Below are 18,320 nucleotides of genomic sequence, written 5' to 3' on the forward strand. Positions count from 1 at the left end.
AGAGCCATGCAGTACAGCATATTACAAACATAAGTCCCATTATTGGGGAGTGGGTCTCCCATAGTATTTGCTTATGTCTTGCAAGCAAAAGCTGCCAAAAATTAGGACGGAGCAACTTGCAATGCCCCTTACAAGAGCCGTGCAGTACAGCATATTACAAACATAAGTCCCATTATTGGGGAGTGGATCTCCCATAGTATTTGCTTATGCTTTCCAAGCAAAAGCTGCCAAAAATTAGGACGGAGCAACTTGCAATGCCCCTTATAAGAGCCATGCAGTACAGCATATTACAAACATAAGTCCCATTATTGGGGAGTGGGTGTCCCATAGTATTTGCTTATGCCTTGCAAGCAAAAGCTGCCAAAAATTAGGACGGAGCAACTTGCAATGCCCCTTACAAGAGCCATGCAGTACAGCATATTACAAACATAAGTCCCATTATTGGGGAGTGGGTGTCCTATAGTATTTGCTTATGACTTGCAAGCAAAAGCTGCCAAAAATTAGGACGGAGCAACTTGCAATGCCCCTTACAAGAGCCATGCAGTACATCATATTACAAACATAAGTCCCATTATTGGGGAGTGGGTCTCCCATAGTATTTGCTTATGCTTTCCAAGCAAAAGCTGCCAAAAATTAGGACGGAGCAACTTGCAATGCCCCTTACAAGAGTCATGCAGTACAGCATATTACAAACATAAGTCCCATTATTGGGGAGTGGGTCTCCCATAGTATTTGCTTATGCCTTGCAAGCAAAAGCTGCCAAAAATTAGGATGGAGCAACTTGCAATGCCCCTTACAAGAGCCATGCAGTACAGAATATTACAAACATAAGTCCCATTATTGGGGAGTGGTCTCCCATAGTATTTGCTTATGCCTTGCAAGCAAAAGCTGCCAAAAATTAGGACGGAGCAACTTGCAATGCCCCTTACAAGAGCCATGCAGTACAGCATATTACAAACATAAATCCCATTATTGGGGAGTGGGTCTCCCAAAGTATTTGCTTATGCCTTGCAAGCAAAAGCTGCCAAAAATTAGGATGGAGCAACTTGCAATGCCCCTTACAAGAGCCATGCAGTACAGCATATTACAAACATAAGTCCCATTATTGGGGAGTGGGTCTCCCATAGTATTTGCTTATGCTTTCCAAGCAAAAGCTGCCAAAAATTAGGACAGAGCATTTTGCAATGCCCCTTACAAGAGCCATGCAGTACAGCATATTACAAACATAAGTCCCATTATTGGGGAGTGGGTGTCCCATAGTATTTGCTTATGCCTTGCAAGCAAAAGCTGCCAAAAATAAGGACGGAGGAACTTGCAATGCTGGCACCCTGGTGGTATAGTGGTGGTGGAGGCTGAGGATAAGGAGAAGAAGATAAAACAGCCGAAACGAGGAATCGTATACCCATGTGTGGGTGTGAAGCGGTGCATGTGAAAACACCTCCCGAAATAACACAGTGGATTTGACTTTATGTTACTCTGCTGTCATTTGGTGGTGATGAGAAGTCTGGCCCAATCCAGCCCTTGTTCATTTTGATAAGGGTCAGCTTGTCAGCATTGTCAGTTGACAGGCGAGTGCGCTGATCAGTTATAATTCCCCCAGCGGCACTAAAACCACCCTCCGATAACACGCTAGCGGCAGCGCAGGCCAGGACCGCCAAGGCGTACAGAGCGAGTTCATTCCAAGTGTCCAGCTTGGATACCCAATAATTAAAAGGCACAGAGGAATCACGGAGGAAGATAGTACGGTCGGCAAGGTACTCCCTCACCATCTTTTGAAACTTTCCACTCCTTGTGAGAGTACCCCGCGCCTCAGGGCCTGTAAGCTGGGCGGGTGTCAGAAAACTGTCCCAGAACATTGACAGTGTTCCCCTGCCTCTGCTGGATTGGAGTTGCATATCTCTCGCCTGTACGTCTTGGTTGGGCAACGAACTGTGACCTCTGCCGCTAGCGTGTTCAGATGGGAATTTTTTTAAGAGTTCTGCAGCAAGGGCCTTCTGGTACTGCCCCATTTTTGTAGACCTCTCCACCTCAGGAATAAGAGAGTGAAAGTTCTCCTTGTAGCGGGGGTCTACAAGTGTCATCAACCAGTAATGACTGTCACCCAACATTTTGACAACGCGAGGGTCACGGTTAAGGCAGCGTAACATAAAGTCAGCCATGCGTGCCAGACTGGTAACGGGCAAGATTTCCGTGTCCTCACCAAGATGACGACTGACCATGCTCTCCTCCTCCTCTTCCTCCTCCCCCCTGTCCTCAGGCCACCCACGCTGAACTGACGGTATGACACTTGTACAGGTACTACCGTCTACAACGCATGATAGCAGCTCCTGTTCTTCCTCCTCCTCCTCCTCCTCCTCTCCCTCATTGTCCCCCAATGCACGTTGGGATGAGATGAGGCTAGGCTGTGTGTAATCGCCCGCTACGGCTTCTTGATCCATCTCATCATACTCTGGCTGCAATGCCTCCTCTTTAATTCTCTGCAGAGAGCATTGCAAAAGACAGACAAGTGGGATGCTGACAATAATGATGGCGTTATCGCCACTCACCATCTTGGTGGCCTCCTCAAAGTTTGTCAGGATGGTACATATGTCAGACATCCAGGTCCACTCCTGAGGTCTTATGTGTGGAGTCTGACCTGAATATCGACGGCCTTGTTGCAGCTGGTACTCCACAACTGCTCTCTTCTGCTCACAAATACTTTGCAACATGTGGAGGGTAGAGTTCCAACGTGTGGGGACATCACACACCAGTCGGTGTGCCGGAAGCTGCAAACGCTGCTGCAACACAGCAAGGGCAGCGGAAGCTGTAGCCGACTTGTGAAAATGAGCTGACAGGCGGCGTACTTTCACGAGCAGATCTGGCAACTCGGGGTACGATTTAAGAAACCGCTGAACCACGAGGTTAAGCACATGAGCCAGGCATGGTAAGTGTGTGATCTCACCTCGCCTCAGAGCCGCCACCAGGTTACGGCCATTGTCACACACGACCATGCCGGGATGTAGGTTCAGCGGTCTCAGCCACAGATCTGCCTGCTCTTTCACAGCTGTCCACAACTCACAAGCAGTGTGAGGTTTATCACCTAAGCTTATGAGTTTCAGCACAGCCTGTTGCCGCTTGGCAGAGGCAGTACTGCAATGCTTCCAGCTTGTAACTGATGTGATATCTGAGATCGAGGCTGAACATGAGGAGGAGGAGGAGGAGGATGCGCAGGAGCTGTACACTGTGGGGGCAACTCTGACTGACATAGGGCCCGCAATCCTCGGTGTGGGGAGGATGTGTTCCGTCCAAAGGTCCGACTGGGTCCCGGCTTCCACTATGTTTACCCAGTGTGCCGTCAGAGAGATGTACCGTCCCTGGCCACAAGCACTTGTCCACGTGTCCGTTGTCAGGTGGACTCTCCCAGTAACTGCGTTGTTGAGGGCACGGCAGATGCTTTGGGACACGTGCTTGTGTAGTGCGGGGATGGCACACCGGGCAAAATAGTGTCGGCTGGGGACCGAGTACCGAGGGACGGCCACCGCCATAAGATTGCGGAAGGATTCCGTCTCCACCAGCCTAAAAGGCAACATTTCCAATGCAAGCAGTCGTGAAATGTGCGAATTTAGGACTGTGGCCTATGGGGCGTTAGCTGCGAATTTCCGCTTTCGTTCAAAGGTCTAGGATATGGACAATTGAACGCTGCGTTGGGACGTGGACGTGGACGTTGATGCTGTTTCTTGAGAAACTGCCATAACAAATGAAGACTGAGAGAAGGGTGCATCTTTACATGCAGTATGGACAGGGGATTGCCTTGCACACACAACAGGGGGTTCTATTGCACGCACAACAGTGGAAGAAGCAGTGGTGACACCCGCTGACACTGGTCGTGGACCCTGGGTTTCGCCCCACAAAGTCGGGTGCTTTGCTGCCATGTGCCTGATCATGCTGGTGGTGGTCAGGCTGGTAGTTTTGTCACCCCTGCTGATGCTGGCATGGCAGGTGGAACATATGGCCTTTTTGGGGTTATCAGCAGAGTCTTTAAAAAAATTCCAGACTCTGGAAGACCTAACGCTTGTACTGGCAACGCCCTCGTGTTGGTGTTACAGGGAATGGTTGCCTGCCTTCTGTCTGCGGCCACCACACTGCTTCTTCCTTCCTGTTGGGATACTCTGCCTCCCTCCCCCTGTGTGCTGCTGGCATCACTCTGCATGTCCTCCTTCCACGTTGGGTCAGTTACTAGATCATCCACCACCTCCTCCTCTTCCACTTGCACACCACGATCCTCCTCCTCACTTCCTGGCAATTGTGTCTCGTCATCGTCCACCTCTTGTGACAGATTGCCAACGTCGACTTTCTGTGGCAGTGGCTGTTCAAATATTTGGGCATCGCAACATGGGATCTCCTCTTCCACCACTTCAAGCGTATCAGGCGAGGGGCCCAAATATGGAAATGGACCAGTGAACAGCTCTTCAGAGTGTCCAAGTGTGGGATCACTTGCTGTCTGACGACTCTTGGCATGGTGGGAGGACGGAGCATCAGGGTGCGGAGGAGTATGCGGTCGAGACTCACGGCTACTAAGAGTTGACCGTGTGGAAGACAGACCGGAGGTGGTGGTGCCCAGGTAACTGGAAGTATTATCTGCTATCCAATTAATAACCTATTCACACTGATCAGTTCTCAATACTGGTGTTGTTCTGTGCTTCACTAGTGATTCGGTCAAGAAGTGGGAGCGAGAAGATGTGGCTGTTGGTTGTGGCACATTTTCACCTTGGCCACGGCCCCGTCCTCTGCACGAACCATCACCAGAACGTCCACTTCCACGTCCATTGCCATGCGCCTTGCCCATTGAAAATGAAGTAAAATAGCTTACACTTGCACTATCAATGGAAAAAGGGTAATAAAGAGTAGATTAGAACCGTGGAAGAGGAAAACCACAGTTATTGTTTACTGGGGTATACCACACTTTTTTAAATAGAGATATTTGCGGCTGAACAGTGAGCGACACACTCAAACTGCTTTTTTTTTAGATACCAAAGGCCCAAAACGGGATAGTACAGCGATTTGACCCATGGAACTGCGAAACCACACTGGGATGTCGGGCCTACACAAGACTATTTTCAACAGATATATTTTTGTGTCACAACAGTCAGGAGACACTACTGTTTTTCTTTACGGAAAATATACCAAAACCTGAATAATAGAGGTTTTTTACCGTGGGATGGCAAAACCACAGTTATTGTTTACTGGGGTATACCAGACTTTTTTAAATATATAGATTTGTGGCTGAACAGTGAGCGACACACTCAAACTGTTTTTTTTTTTAGATACAAATGGCCCAAAATGGATAATACAGAGGTTTGAACCGTGGAAGTGCAAAACAACACTTCTGTTTCTCTAGCCTACACCAGACTATTTTCAACAGTTATATTTGTGTCTGAAAAATCAGAGAAACGCTTTTTTTTTGGGGGGGGGGGACACCAAAGGTTAATTAGACGGGTATTTGTACAGTGTGAAGGAGGAAAAAAAAAGGAGGATTTAGATGAAAAAAAAAAAGGATTTTTCCTGGCCCCCGACACCTGGTGCTAAGTCCAGCAATTTCAGCAACAGGAGCACACAGGACTGTAATGCAGTGTTTGCTGGTATAACCACTGTGTCTCCTATACAGCCTGCCTGCCTGGTATCTGGGATGGATATTAGTCCTGAAAAGGACTGTTTGTTTGTTCTGGCAGCCTTTACAGACCCTACACTAACTATTTCGCAGTTTATATCTCTCCCTAAATCAGCAGCGCTGTCCCTACACTGTCTAATCCGGAGCGACTGTGTCCATGATGGTGGCGCCCGGTTTTAAATACTCGAGGTGACGCTGTGCGGCCAGCCAATCACTGCAATGCCCACAACCAACATGGCTGCAGCATTACAGTGACTGGCTGGCAATCCCTGCATGTTCATCGGCTCTGTAAAGAGCGCCAAACATGCAGGGCGGAGACCCGAGCTCCCGCCCGAGTAACCCGGAAATGCTCGGTGCTCGCCGAACATCCCGAGTAGCGTGATGCTCGGGCGAGTACCGAGCAGTGTCGAGCATGTTCACTCAACACTAATCATAACCAATCTGGTCACTTTTGGATCCAAAAGACAGAGGCCACTATCAGGCGACGGTTCTATTGGATCAACATGAGAGCTGACATCGAGGCTTGGTGTCGAGAGTGCCCCACCTGTGCTGTGGCCAGGGGTGAAAGGAATAATCAGCGTGCTCCTCTTCATCCCATCGTGAGCAAGAGCCCCTTAGATCTGGTAGCCATTGACCATGTCAATCTGGAGCCTAGTCGGTCTGGGTTTACGTATGCTATGACGGTCATCGACCACTACACAAAGTAGTTGCCTTGTGGAAAAGTTTCATCTTACCCTATGGTAGCCCTAAAAAGATTCTCAAAGATCAAGGGTCGGCCTTCAAGTCTCAGTTGTTTCAGGAGCTGTGGGCACTATATAATTGCAAGAAGCTGAGAACTACCTCCTATCCTCCCCAGGGAAATGATCTGTGCGAGTAGATGAACCAAACCCTAATTAGCATGCTCAAGACGATTCCCACACACCAGTGAATGGACTGGCCAAGACTTCTGCCTGAACTGGTGTATCTCTACAATAATACCACGCACTGCTCCACAGGATACACCTTACTATCTGATGGACACTTGTCTGCTGACATTGCTTTGGATATTTGTGGACCAGACTCCGAGCCTCTCCTTCATCAGTCTGATTGGGTCAAAGAGCACCAGAGACGCTTAGAAGATTCCAGAGGAATTATGGACTCTAGAATTGAAAAGGCCCAACAAAGACAGAACCAAAACTTTGACCTCCATGCAAGTGCCGAGCCCTTGCAGTCAGGGGATCAAGTGTGGGTTAAGAACAATCAACTGATCAGTAAGCGAGATAGCAGATGGGAGCGTGAGCCATATGTAGTTAGGGACAGTCTCTCTCCTGAAGTCTACCTGATTTATCGAGAGGACCAAGGTACCCAAAAAGTACACCATAACTGGCTGAAAAAGTGCCTGCAAGAGGCCATTCCTCAGCAACTATCAAGAGAAAGACAGCCAACTGGGCCATCGTCTTCTTCAAGGGGGTCTTCCTTTGAGATGTCTTATTTACCTGACCCACTTCAATTGTCCTTGTTGCCGCAGGTCCTGGTGAGGATACCTATATTAACAACCACCATTCGGGCGGGGTCTCCACAGAAACCTCTTGCCCCTTCTCCACCTTCAATTGAGGATATTGTCTCTCCAGAGAAACGGGTTGCTTTGCTTAGAAACTCTGAACCTGCAAGAAGTCCACTTCTGGTGGAGAATTCTCAGGACACTCTGCAAAGGTCTCAAAGGGAGAACAAGGGATGACATGACTTCCCTCTTATCTGTGCAGTTATGAGTTGTCTGAAGAGCACAAGAAAGTTCCTCTTCCTCCAAACCCTAGATCCAAAGTCTAGAGTCACCTCTTCAACCATAAGTACCTCATCCTACCGTTGTGTAACATTTGAAGCCATGTGCCCGGGGATAGGACTTAGATGAATACTTGAGCTCCCCGTGATCCTGTTTTTCACTGGAAAGCACCCTGTTTGTGGTTTTTCTAGTTTTACAAGCTAACCCCAGTTATTCTGTTCAAGTACTTGTGCCCATTGTGTGGACTCCTTCTGCCATTTGGGAGCCGCAGTGTAATGGTTTTCAAAATCTATTGCACTTCACCAAAAGACTCATTGCACTGAAAGATGGGACTCATTGCTTTTAAAAATATGGAATCTTTGCTAACTAAAGGTTTCATAGAATAGATATGCTATGTAGGTCCGAAATAAGAAGAAACCATGGTTCCAGTGCTGAATATCTCAAGTGTTCCAGAGAGCTACTCCCACAGAAAAGCCCTGCCTCTGAGGATCAATATGTAATGGTTTTATTTCACTGTGTAGCTAGAATCCTAGGAAATGTACTTAAATTGCATATACTCTTAACCAGAGGTCTCCTTAAATGAAGCTGGAGCTAGCGGATAATGTGTCTTGGGTCTTGGGTAATATATGTTGCGCATCAGTGAGACTTACACACTAGGTCAAAAGCAGGCACACATATACACTCGAAGTTATCAAGGTGATGAAGCGTTCAGAGTAATTACAGGCCTTGATGAGCTTGAAGAGATAACTGTATCATGACACCCTTCTAAATGTAGATTGGTTCAACTAGTTAAGTGGTTGGGATAACCATGCCCCCACTCTCCTTGCGTTCTTTAGAGTTCAAAGACATGAGGAGTCTGCTAGACTAGTCTTTGCCATAGTACACTAATTTTAGTAGGAAGTAAAATACACTTTAGTCAAAGCCTAGTCAGGAAACTGGGTATGAGTCAGTGGCAGTTAGCATACATGGGAGCTACAAGAAGCATGAAGAGTTGCCTCGTGAACTCAAGTGAAGTTCTAGAACACTAGTAACCAGAATCTCCATAAGTTACACTATGATAGGAAAAAGGCATTCTCTTCAGGTGTACACCACACATCTGGGTGGTTACAGGAAAACGCCCCCATCAACTATTTAGCCGAGACCTCTTAGGCAAGCCGGGGGCAGCTTGGTTCTTCTTCAAAGGGGTATGTAATGACCCAAAAGAGACCATTACAAATATTTCTGCATTCATAGGCACCAGTGAATAATTCAGGCTTTGATGTTTTGCCTGGTGACATTCTGTTAAATTATATATAAATCGCTGCTCTGTAATACCACTGGAGACCAGCAGGTGGTGGTATAAGGGTCAGCAATGGTCTGTATTCGAGAACTTCTGATCAATAGCCTCTATAGTCTGGTCACTATGGTGACCAGGGAGAGTTGGCAGTTGGCGGTTACAAAGAGTCAAGCCTGTCTAGAGGTGAGGCGTAGTGTACAAGGGCTGCTAGGATTACATATCTTGCCAGACAATCTTTTTAACGCCCATCACAACAAGGCCAAACCTTTTACCATATCAGAGTATCAGTCCCATTGCCGTCCAGTCGGCACATGTATGGAAAACCAGTGTTGCATCTAAATGCTGGACGAGCTGTGATTCCTTGATCTGTGATGCAGTAAACCATTTGAACTGTTCATACAAAGTCTAGTTTGCCTTCTTCCTACCTACCTCTGAATTCGCTAGATGTACCCTGCTAACGGGTCTGGAGCGCCAGGAACCAGGTAGAAGCACCGTGACACCCCAAACTGCACAGCACCGCAGAAGAGTCATACCACCACTCGGCACCTACGTCTGGGCCTAATAGTGCTTCTGGTCCTACTACTCTGGTACATTACACCACTATCAAAGAAAAGTGAATGGAATATGATGTGCATTCTGACATTCAAGCAGGGAACTTGAGAGACCTGGTATGACAATGATTAAAAGAGTACCCTAATTAAAAATCCTCCATCCATTGGCTCCTGACACCTTACTACTAAAAAACTATTAATTACATGGAAAGATTTACTATACTAGGTAGCTGTACTGAAACCACACATGTACGTGTAAACACACATGTACATAAACACATACATTTCTATACAGATACATACAGAAAACCTACATATGCAATAAAAAAAACATGCCACAAAAAATATTTTTTAATACTGTACTTGTTCAGAAGTTGTTACATCTCCAATCCAGTTTTGATCTTTTAGAAGATGTTGGTAACTGAGACAATGCTTAACTGCCGTTGGGACGTTACCCATCACCCACAATAAACAGTCGGACTGGCTTGTTCTAATTAACAAATAACTGAAACAAAAGAAAAACATGTGACTTGTACAATTGCTTTATGTGATTTGCATGACATATTATGTTCTCTTTTAAAGAGTTTGTTCAATTTGCAAAATGACTACTTATTAGAAGCCACCTTTGAAAATAAACTCAATGCAAACTGCCCCACTCTTAAGTGTCCCTGTGATCTGCTGTTGTTTTGAGAGAAAATCTGGCAGTAGGGGTTAATTTTTCCTACAGCAGCACCATGAGGGAAGTGAATTGCATAATACCAACTGAACCTTTCAAATAACTGGGTGGTCCGCGGGAAGGTCTCCAGAGCAAGAGACACTCTCCGTTCAGGCAATGATATCATAATCATGACCTAACCCCTTAAAGGGGTTGTCCCAGACTTTAACATTGATGACTTATCCTTAGGATAGGTCAGGGGTGTCTTCTTGCCCAAATCCCGGGTCTCCTGCAACCTCCGCATTGAACTATGTTAGAGTCAATATGACACTGACACGGTTCAATCCCGTGATAGAGCAGCAAGGCACAAGCTCCATGCTCTATCACCATCTGTCTCGTAATCTGCAGGCTTACCATATGCCTGTGGCTAATGAGATCAGCGTACCCACGCAGGTGGCTAGATGACGTCATTACATCGCATCGCCTCTGTTGGCCGGTTATATAAGTCTGAAGAGACGTATAAATGGGGAGCTTTGGGGTTTATAATACAGAATATAGGGAGCTGTGGGGGCCATTGTACTAAATAATGAGCTGCGGGGGCCATGATATAGTGTATAATAGGCTGTGGGGGTTATATTAAGTATATATCGAGCTGTGGGGCCGTCATACAGGACATAGAGACCTATGAGGTCCATAATACAGGATATAAGGAGCTGTATGGGCCATCATAATATATATAAGTAGCTGTGAGGCCATAATTCAGTGTATAAGGGGCTGTGGGGACCATAATACAGGATAAATGGAGCTGTGGGTGTCATCATACTATATATAAGGAGTTGTGGAAGCCATAATATAGTATATAAGAGGCTGTGAGGTATCATAATACAGTATATATGGGGCTGCAGGGGACATCATACAGTATATAAGGGGCTGTGAAGACCATCATTCAGTGTATCGGGAGCTACAATATATAGGGAGCTGTGGAAATCGTCAAACTATATATCAGAAACTGTGGGGGTCATCATATAGGGAGCTGTACTGACCATCATACAGTGCATAAGGAACTGTAGGGACCATCATACAGTATATAGGGAGCGGTGGGGACCATCTTATAGTGCATAGGGAGCTGTGCGGATGATCATACAGTTTATAGGGAGCTTTTATGGACCATAATATAGCATATAGGGAACGGTATGGACCATCATACAGTAAGGAACTGTATGGACCATCATACAGAGCATAGGGAGCTGTGCGGACCATCATAGAGTGTATAGGGAGCTGAGGGACTATCATACAGTGCATAGCGAGCTGTGGGGGCCATCATACAGTATATAGGGAGCTGTGGGGGCCAGTATACAGCGAGCTGCGAGGACCATCATACAGTTTATAGGGTGCTTTATGGACATCCGAGTGCAGTCTGATGTTTTACACGCACCCATAGACTAGAATGGGTGAGTGTGATCCGATCGGATGCACTAGCAGCAAGCTGTGATTGTTTTCTCGTGCCACCCCATAGTATAAGACCAGGGTTCCACTAGCGTATCAGATGTGATCCGAGAGCATCGGATGTGATATGTTAATGACACTCGGCTCCTACTCTGCTGTGAGGGTAAGCTGACTATCAGTGCTCCGATCAGGGTCGGTCTGGCCTGGCGGGAAATCGGGAAATTTCCTGGTGGGCCCCGATATGAGAGTGAGAAAATTGGTGGTGGGGGGCCTTTAAAAGTGTGAGCCCTTTAAAAGCGCGGCTGAATCAAATGTAGCGTCGCGCGCATGGCACATTCATTGGTGACAGCGGGCCTGCAGTGACGTGCATGCAGCATACTTACCACGTGAGTCTCTGACACTAAGAGGATGGATTCTTTCTGGGCGGTGACACGCACTGCACTCTGCTTTCCCGCTGGCTGGCAGACTGTGGTGACGCTGACGCCGCTCTCTCCTGGCCTCTGATACGCCGCGGCCGCGCTCTGCAGTGCTCTCTCTGCTCCGGGGCCGTCCTATGAAACGCCGGCGCCACCGAAGCTGATGTCTCGCTCTGCTCTCCCTGCTCCCGGGCTTCTGATACGGTCCCATCCCGGCTCCATATCTGCTCTGGCCTGCTCCCCTGTAGTAATACCGGCTCCCGACCAGGTGGTGGCACCGCCCCCTTCTCTCCTGCTCTGACTCTGGGCTTTTTTATACCGGCTCCGGGGCTGGATATGTGGAATGTGGCCTGGCCTGGAATTGGAAACAAGGCTGCAGGCATACAGCTCTCACTGCTTCAATTTCATGTCAAGAGCACCGTGCCAAATATTCAATAACGTTTTTATGGGTGAGTTATATGGCTGTGTGTGTGTGTATATATATATGCCTGCGTGTGTGTATATATATGTGTGTGTGTGTATATGTGTGTGTATGCCTGCATGTGTGTGTGTGTGTGTGTGTATATGGCTGTGTGTGTATATGCCTGCATGTGTGTGTGTGTGTATATGGCTGTGTGTGTATATCCCTGCATGTGTATATGGCTGTGTGTGTATATGCCTGCGTGTGTGTGAGTGTGTGTGTGTGTATGCCTGCATGTGTGTGTGTGTGTGTGTATATGCCTGCATGTGTGTGTGTGTGTGTATATGGCTGTGTGTGTGTGTATATGCCTGCATGTGTGTGTGTGTGTATATGGCTGTGTGTGTGTATATGCCTGCATGTGTGTGTGTGTATATGGCTGTGTGTGTGTATATGCCTGCATGTGTGTGTGTGTGTATGTATATGGCTGTGTGTGTGTGTATATGCCTGCATGTGTGTGTGTGTATATGGCTGTGTGTGTGTGTATATGCCTGCATGTGTGTGTGTGTATATGGCTGTGTGTGTGAGTATATGCCTGCATGTGTGTGTGTGTGTATATGCCTGCATGTGTGTGTGTGTGTGTGTATATGCCTGCATGTGTGTGTGTGTATATGGCTGTGTGTGTGTATATGCCTGCATGTGTGTGTGTGTATATGGCTGTGTGTGTGAGTATATGCCTGCATGTGTGTGTGTGTGTGTGTATATGCCTGCATGTGTGTGTGTGTGTATATGCCTGCATGTGTGTGTATATGCCTGCATGTGTGTGTGTGTGTATATGCCTGCATGTGTGTATGTATATGCCTGCATGTGTGTGTATATGCCTGCATGTGTGTGTGTGTATATGCCTGCATGTGTGTGTATATGCCTGCATGTGTGTGTGTGTGTGTGTGTGTATATGCCTGCATGTGTGTGTGTGTGTGTGTATATGCCTGCATGTGTGGGTGTATATGGCTGTGTGGGTGTATATGCCTGCATGTGTGTGTGTGTGTATATGCCTGCATGTGTGTGTGTGTGTGTGTATATGCCTGCATGTGTGTGTGTGTGTGTGTATATGCCTGCATGTGTGTGTGTGTGTGTGTGTATATGCCTGTGTGTGTGTGTGTGTATATGCCTGCCTGTGTGTGTGTGTATATGCCTGTGTGTGTACAGTGTGTGTGTATATGCCTGTGTGTGTACAGTGTGTGTGTATATGCCTGCTTGCGTGTGTGTACTGTATATGCCTGCATGTGTTTGTGTGTATGTATTTGAGTGCCTGCATGTCTACGTGTGTATATATGTCTTCACACGTGTGCGTACTTCCCTGTGTGTCTGCATTTTTGTGTGTGATTGTCTGAGTGTGTCTGAGCATGACTGCGTGTGCATTTCTGTGTGTGCTTGCCTGCGTGTGTACGTGTCCCCATTTCTGTGAGTATGTGTATCTGTGTGTGCATATTAGGGCTCTTTCACATGTCCTGATATTTACGGGACTGGAGATATCCGTGTCCACCTGTGTGTCATCCGTGTGACACGTATCGGCGCTTGGGAATCAGTGTACAGTTAGCGCTGTTCCCAAGAGCCGGGTGCTGAGCGCTGCCCTCATCATAGATCCCTGCCGGTGCTGCGATCAGCAGCAGCAGGGTCAATGATGAGAGTAGTAGTCTACTCCCTCCGTGTCCAACTGTAAAAACAGGAATAAAATAAAAGAATCCTTATACTCACCTCTCCTAAGCGTCACCCGCTGTGATCCGTGTGAGCGCTCACGCCGAGGAGAATGACTCCTGCAGCGAGCGGGCCCCGGAGCTGCGCTCAGTGATTGACAGGGCACCCCTTGTTGAGCGCAGCTCCGGGGCCCACTCGCTGCAGGAGTCGTTCTCCTTGGCATGAGCGCTTGCACGGATTACAGCGGGTGACGCTTAGGAGAGGTGAGTATAAGGATTTTTTTATTTTATTCCTATTTTTACAGTTCTACACGGCGGGAGTAGACTACTACTCTCATCATTGACTCCGCTGCTGCTGATCGCAGCGCCGGCAGGGATCTATGATGAGAGCAGCGTTCAGCACCTGGTGCTTAGGAAGAGCGTTGTCATCAGTGTGCGGGATGTTTTGTGGGAGGTGCAGCAGGTAAAAACATTCATTTGAATGGGTCTACGTGTACCAATGTCTCTGGTACGTGTGGAAACTGTCACCGCATGTACTGATGTGTGAAAGAGCCCTTAGTATGTGTCTGTGTGCGCTTGTTTTCGTGTGTGTAAGCGCGTTTCTGCATGTCTGTGTGGTCTTCCGAAGATTTATTATATTTGGGGAGAGATGGGAGAGAAATTTTAGGAGACATAATGGGGAGATGTGTGAAGAAACAGTATGATGAACCAGAGGAGGGGTGGGAATGAGTGCAGGAACAGAATGGGGAAGGGGGATGTATGAGGAAACAGTATGGAGAGTGGGGGAATAGTGTGAGGAGACTGTATGGAGGGAGAAAAGTGTGAGGTGACAGCACAGAGACTAGGTAGTGTGGGGGAAGGTATAGAGATGCGGCAGTATGGGGGAAACAGTGTGAGGGCACAGAAAGGGGGGAACAGTATGCTGAGGAGGGGGAGTGTGATGAAGGGGCACAGTATAGAGACTGGACAGTATAGGGGGGACACAGTGTGAGAGGACAATGTGAACAGGGGGCCCAGTATGGTAAGGAGAGGACAGTGTGGAGAGGGGGCCCAGTATGGAAAGGAGATGACAGTGTGGAGAGGGGGCCCAGTATGGAAAGGAGAGGACAGTGAGGAGAGGGGGACCAGTATGGTAAGGAGAGGACAGTGTGGAGAGCAGGTACCATAAGAGGGGTAGAGTGTATGTCATGTTTTGTGCAGGGAGCGTTGTAAGAGTTAGGTTTATTCAGGGGCTCAGTGTAGATATTTTTATTCAGGAGCATTATAATGACTCTGCTATCTTTAAGGGCATCGTGTGGGGATGTGCTGCAGAAGACCGGAGAAGATGGAAGTCTGCAGAGATGAGCTGTGGATGAGAAAAGTCATCATGGAGTCTGGACAAGATGGAGAAAAGAAAGAGAACAACTCTAATCAGAGAAGACGTCTCAGGTAAGATACCTGGATGTAAATGTTCATTTGTGATCCTGCCTGTGTCTCATCAGTACTGTGGTTCCTGTATGGTCCGCAGTCTGATGATGACTGATAACAACTCCCAGTATCTCTATTGTTAATTACATACTGGGAGTTGTAGGTTTATGCGATACAAATATATATCGGGCTGACCTGACATTACAAATGATGGTGGTTCAGATGATGCATTCATGTACTGATGTGTTTGTGCGCTTCTGCGTGTTTGTGCGCATCTGCGTATCTGGAATAATATGTATTTTTGTAAGATGCGTGTATGTAACTGTGCATTGTGGTGTGTAATAACATTCATATGCTTGGAGCATCTTTACTAAATCTATTAGGTCTCTTTCACATGTGTTAAGGAATTCCATTTGTCTTTCCACATTTAGGAACAGACAAGTGAAATTTGCTAACCTTGTCATAACTGTCACCATAGGGATGTGCTTGTATGGAGCGGGTTCAGGAGCTGAGCCTGCTCCATACCGGGCAGATGTCGGCTGTGTTACATAGCCGGCGTCTGCCTGTAACAGCAGTGATCAGAGCTCGCCTTGATTGCTGCTGTTTTGAGTATTTAAGTGCCCTTGTCAATCACTGACAGCGGCATTTAGATAGCACAATGGCCGGTGCATGCAGTCACCTGCTCCCTTCAGCCCCCTGTGACGCAGTTGCAGGTTGCTGATGGGTTGCCAGTAGTGCTGAGTGAGCGTGGTCGGATAAGAGACATTACAGTCACCGCGAACTACAAAGTGAGCGTGCTGCAATAACGTCCGGCACCTTGATTGTGACACTTCCATGGAGCACAACCTCAGGCTGAGCTTCATTGAATGACTAACATGGCAGCAGCACCTGGCAACTAGTGCTGAGCGAGCGTGGTCGGATAAGGTGTGATCCCAGCATGCTCGGGTGTTATCCGAGTATCTTGTAGTGCTCTGCTAATATGCTCTAGTCCCTGCAGTAACATGTTTTGCAGCGGTAGACAGAAGCAACACATGCAGGGATTACCTAACAAACAGGCAATTCCTGCATGTGTTGCGTCTGTCTACCGCCCCAAAACATGCTACCCTGGGGATTCGAGAATAGTAGCAGAGCACTACAAGATACTCAGATAACACCCGAGCATGCTGGGATCACACCTTATCCAACCACGCTAGCTCAGCACTAGTTGCCAGGTGCTGCTGCCATGTTAGTCATTCAATGAAGCTCAGCCTGAGGTTGGCCTCCATGGAAGTGTCACAATCAAGGTGCCGGACGTTATTGCAGCACGCTCACTTTGTAGTTCGCGGTGACTGTAATGTCTCCCTCCTTGCACCGATCCTATGACAGGAAGCTAGTGGCGGCAGGGAGAATAAAATGTAATTTTCTCCGTGTAGCCAACGCTTTTCCAATAAGCCGTCTAACCAGGCTTTAAACCCTATTTACCTGCAGATTACCCCTATATCTGCAGATAAATATAGTTTTTCAAGGTGACAAGTTACCATTAAAGGGACTCTGGCAGTACAGAATGACTGTTCGAAGAAAGTCCTGCCGCTCAGTGCTTCACAGCGCGGCCAATCATGTAACTATAGTGCATTATAGAAAAGCATAACAAGTAATAAAACCGTTTATGGTGGGATGTAGTGTGGGCCCCTAGAGACAGTTTCCCTGGTGGGCCCTAGGCACCCCAGTCCGACCCTGGCTCCGATCCTCTCGCATGAGATAATCGCAGCACACCACTGCGGAAGAGATGGATAAATCAATTTCTCCATCTCCTCTGTTGCTGTTGTCGACGGGAATCGCACTTCACTCAGGTAATATCCGAGTGCAGTGCGAGGTTTCACACACACCCATAGACTTATATGGGTGTGTGCGATCCGAATTACACAAGCAATCGCAGCTTCCTGCATTTTTTTTTCCTTCCGATCGCGATCCGATCGGAGCAGGAAAAAAGAATGCCATTGAGAACACAAGCATAGGATTAAATTGGTACGGATGCAATCCAATTTTAATCGGATTGCATTCGTTCAATTTAATCACAAGTGGGAGCGAGTCCTAACACTGTTCAGAGTGCTATGCGATAAAACATTGGATAGCACTCGGCCATGTTATAAGCTCGTGTGAGCGTACCCTCAACCTTAGAGTATTAATTAATTATCATTTATCGCAAACTGCTTAACTGATGTGAGACAATATATTCCAAGTACAATTTCTAAATAAATAAAATCAAAGAATTCAAGAAATGTAGAAATAAAAGTTCCTTCAACAGTAATATCAACACCTGCTGAAGAATACGTACCAGTAAAATGTTGCTTTGTAATGCTGCACACTAATTAACATGCCATCATATGTTCTGCATTACTTTCCAGCTTAGATTCTTTTATTCTGCACAAGCTGCATCCTTAACATTCAATACATTTATTCTATAGCATTTCCAAGAACTCCTGTCATGTTAAATAAATGTGGCAATATAATAATGACCATTTCCTGCCTTATATTTCGCAGCAGTCTGCCTGCATAGTCAGCACATTACAGTAAATAGCACGCCTTTCACATTTTTGATCACTGATTGCAGAGGTCACCTTTGTATTATTTGCTTTTATGCTTACCCATAATATACAGATCTGTAATCTGCTCGGTATATTTTACTCCATCAGGTTGCTGGTATACATTTTCTGCCTGTATCCCAGTTCTGCACTAGGCATGCTCAGCTAAAGCTGCTATCACATCTCTCTTAAAGGGGCCAAGATACACAGCTGCTTAAAAGGGCAATACCACACTATGCTCAAATCTCTATACAAATGCAGACCAGCATTTTTACTTCATAAATCTAAAAATACATTCAGAATTAGATTATATATTGATGAGAGTATGACTATATCACCATATACACCTGTTTGGTGGAATATTTCAAAATGTAAAAAAAAGTAAGGGGGTTTATTACCATGTTTTTACTGTTCTTTTTTTGTTACATTTTTTCTTATAGATTATCGCAGGAGACATTTGCTTACTTACCAAATCCTCAATACGTGCACTCATGTAAGGGTCCATTTA

The 18,320-nt window shown here is 46.8% G+C and overlaps 1 protein-coding gene across 2 annotated transcripts in view; it reads right to left on the bottom strand.

The window, feature by feature from the left end:
- HMGCLL1 (3-hydroxy-3-methylglutaryl-CoA lyase like 1) overlaps positions 1-18,003 on the bottom strand; it is a 285,021-nt gene extending 267,018 nt beyond the window's left edge. For both annotated transcript variants that reach the window (XM_073673142.1, XM_073673141.1), the window contains exons 1-2: positions 17,876-18,003; positions 9,597-9,738 (exon numbers count right to left, since the gene is read on the bottom strand). In XM_073673142.1, the coding sequence (XP_073529243.1) occupies positions 9,597-9,692 (96 nt within the window). In that variant the 5' untranslated portion in view covers positions 9,693-9,738; positions 17,876-18,003. The remainder of the gene's footprint in view (positions 1-9,596; positions 9,739-17,875) is intronic.
- Between the last annotated feature and the right edge of the window lie 317 nt (positions 18,004-18,320).

This window comes from Phyllobates terribilis, unplaced genomic scaffold (genome assembly GCF_046119375.1).
Source record: "Phyllobates terribilis strain yellow unplaced genomic scaffold, ASM4611937v1 Scaffold_3__8_contigs__length_932513732, whole genome shotgun sequence".
NCBI classification, from domain to species: domain Eukaryota; kingdom Metazoa; phylum Chordata; class Amphibia; order Anura; family Dendrobatidae; genus Phyllobates; species Phyllobates terribilis.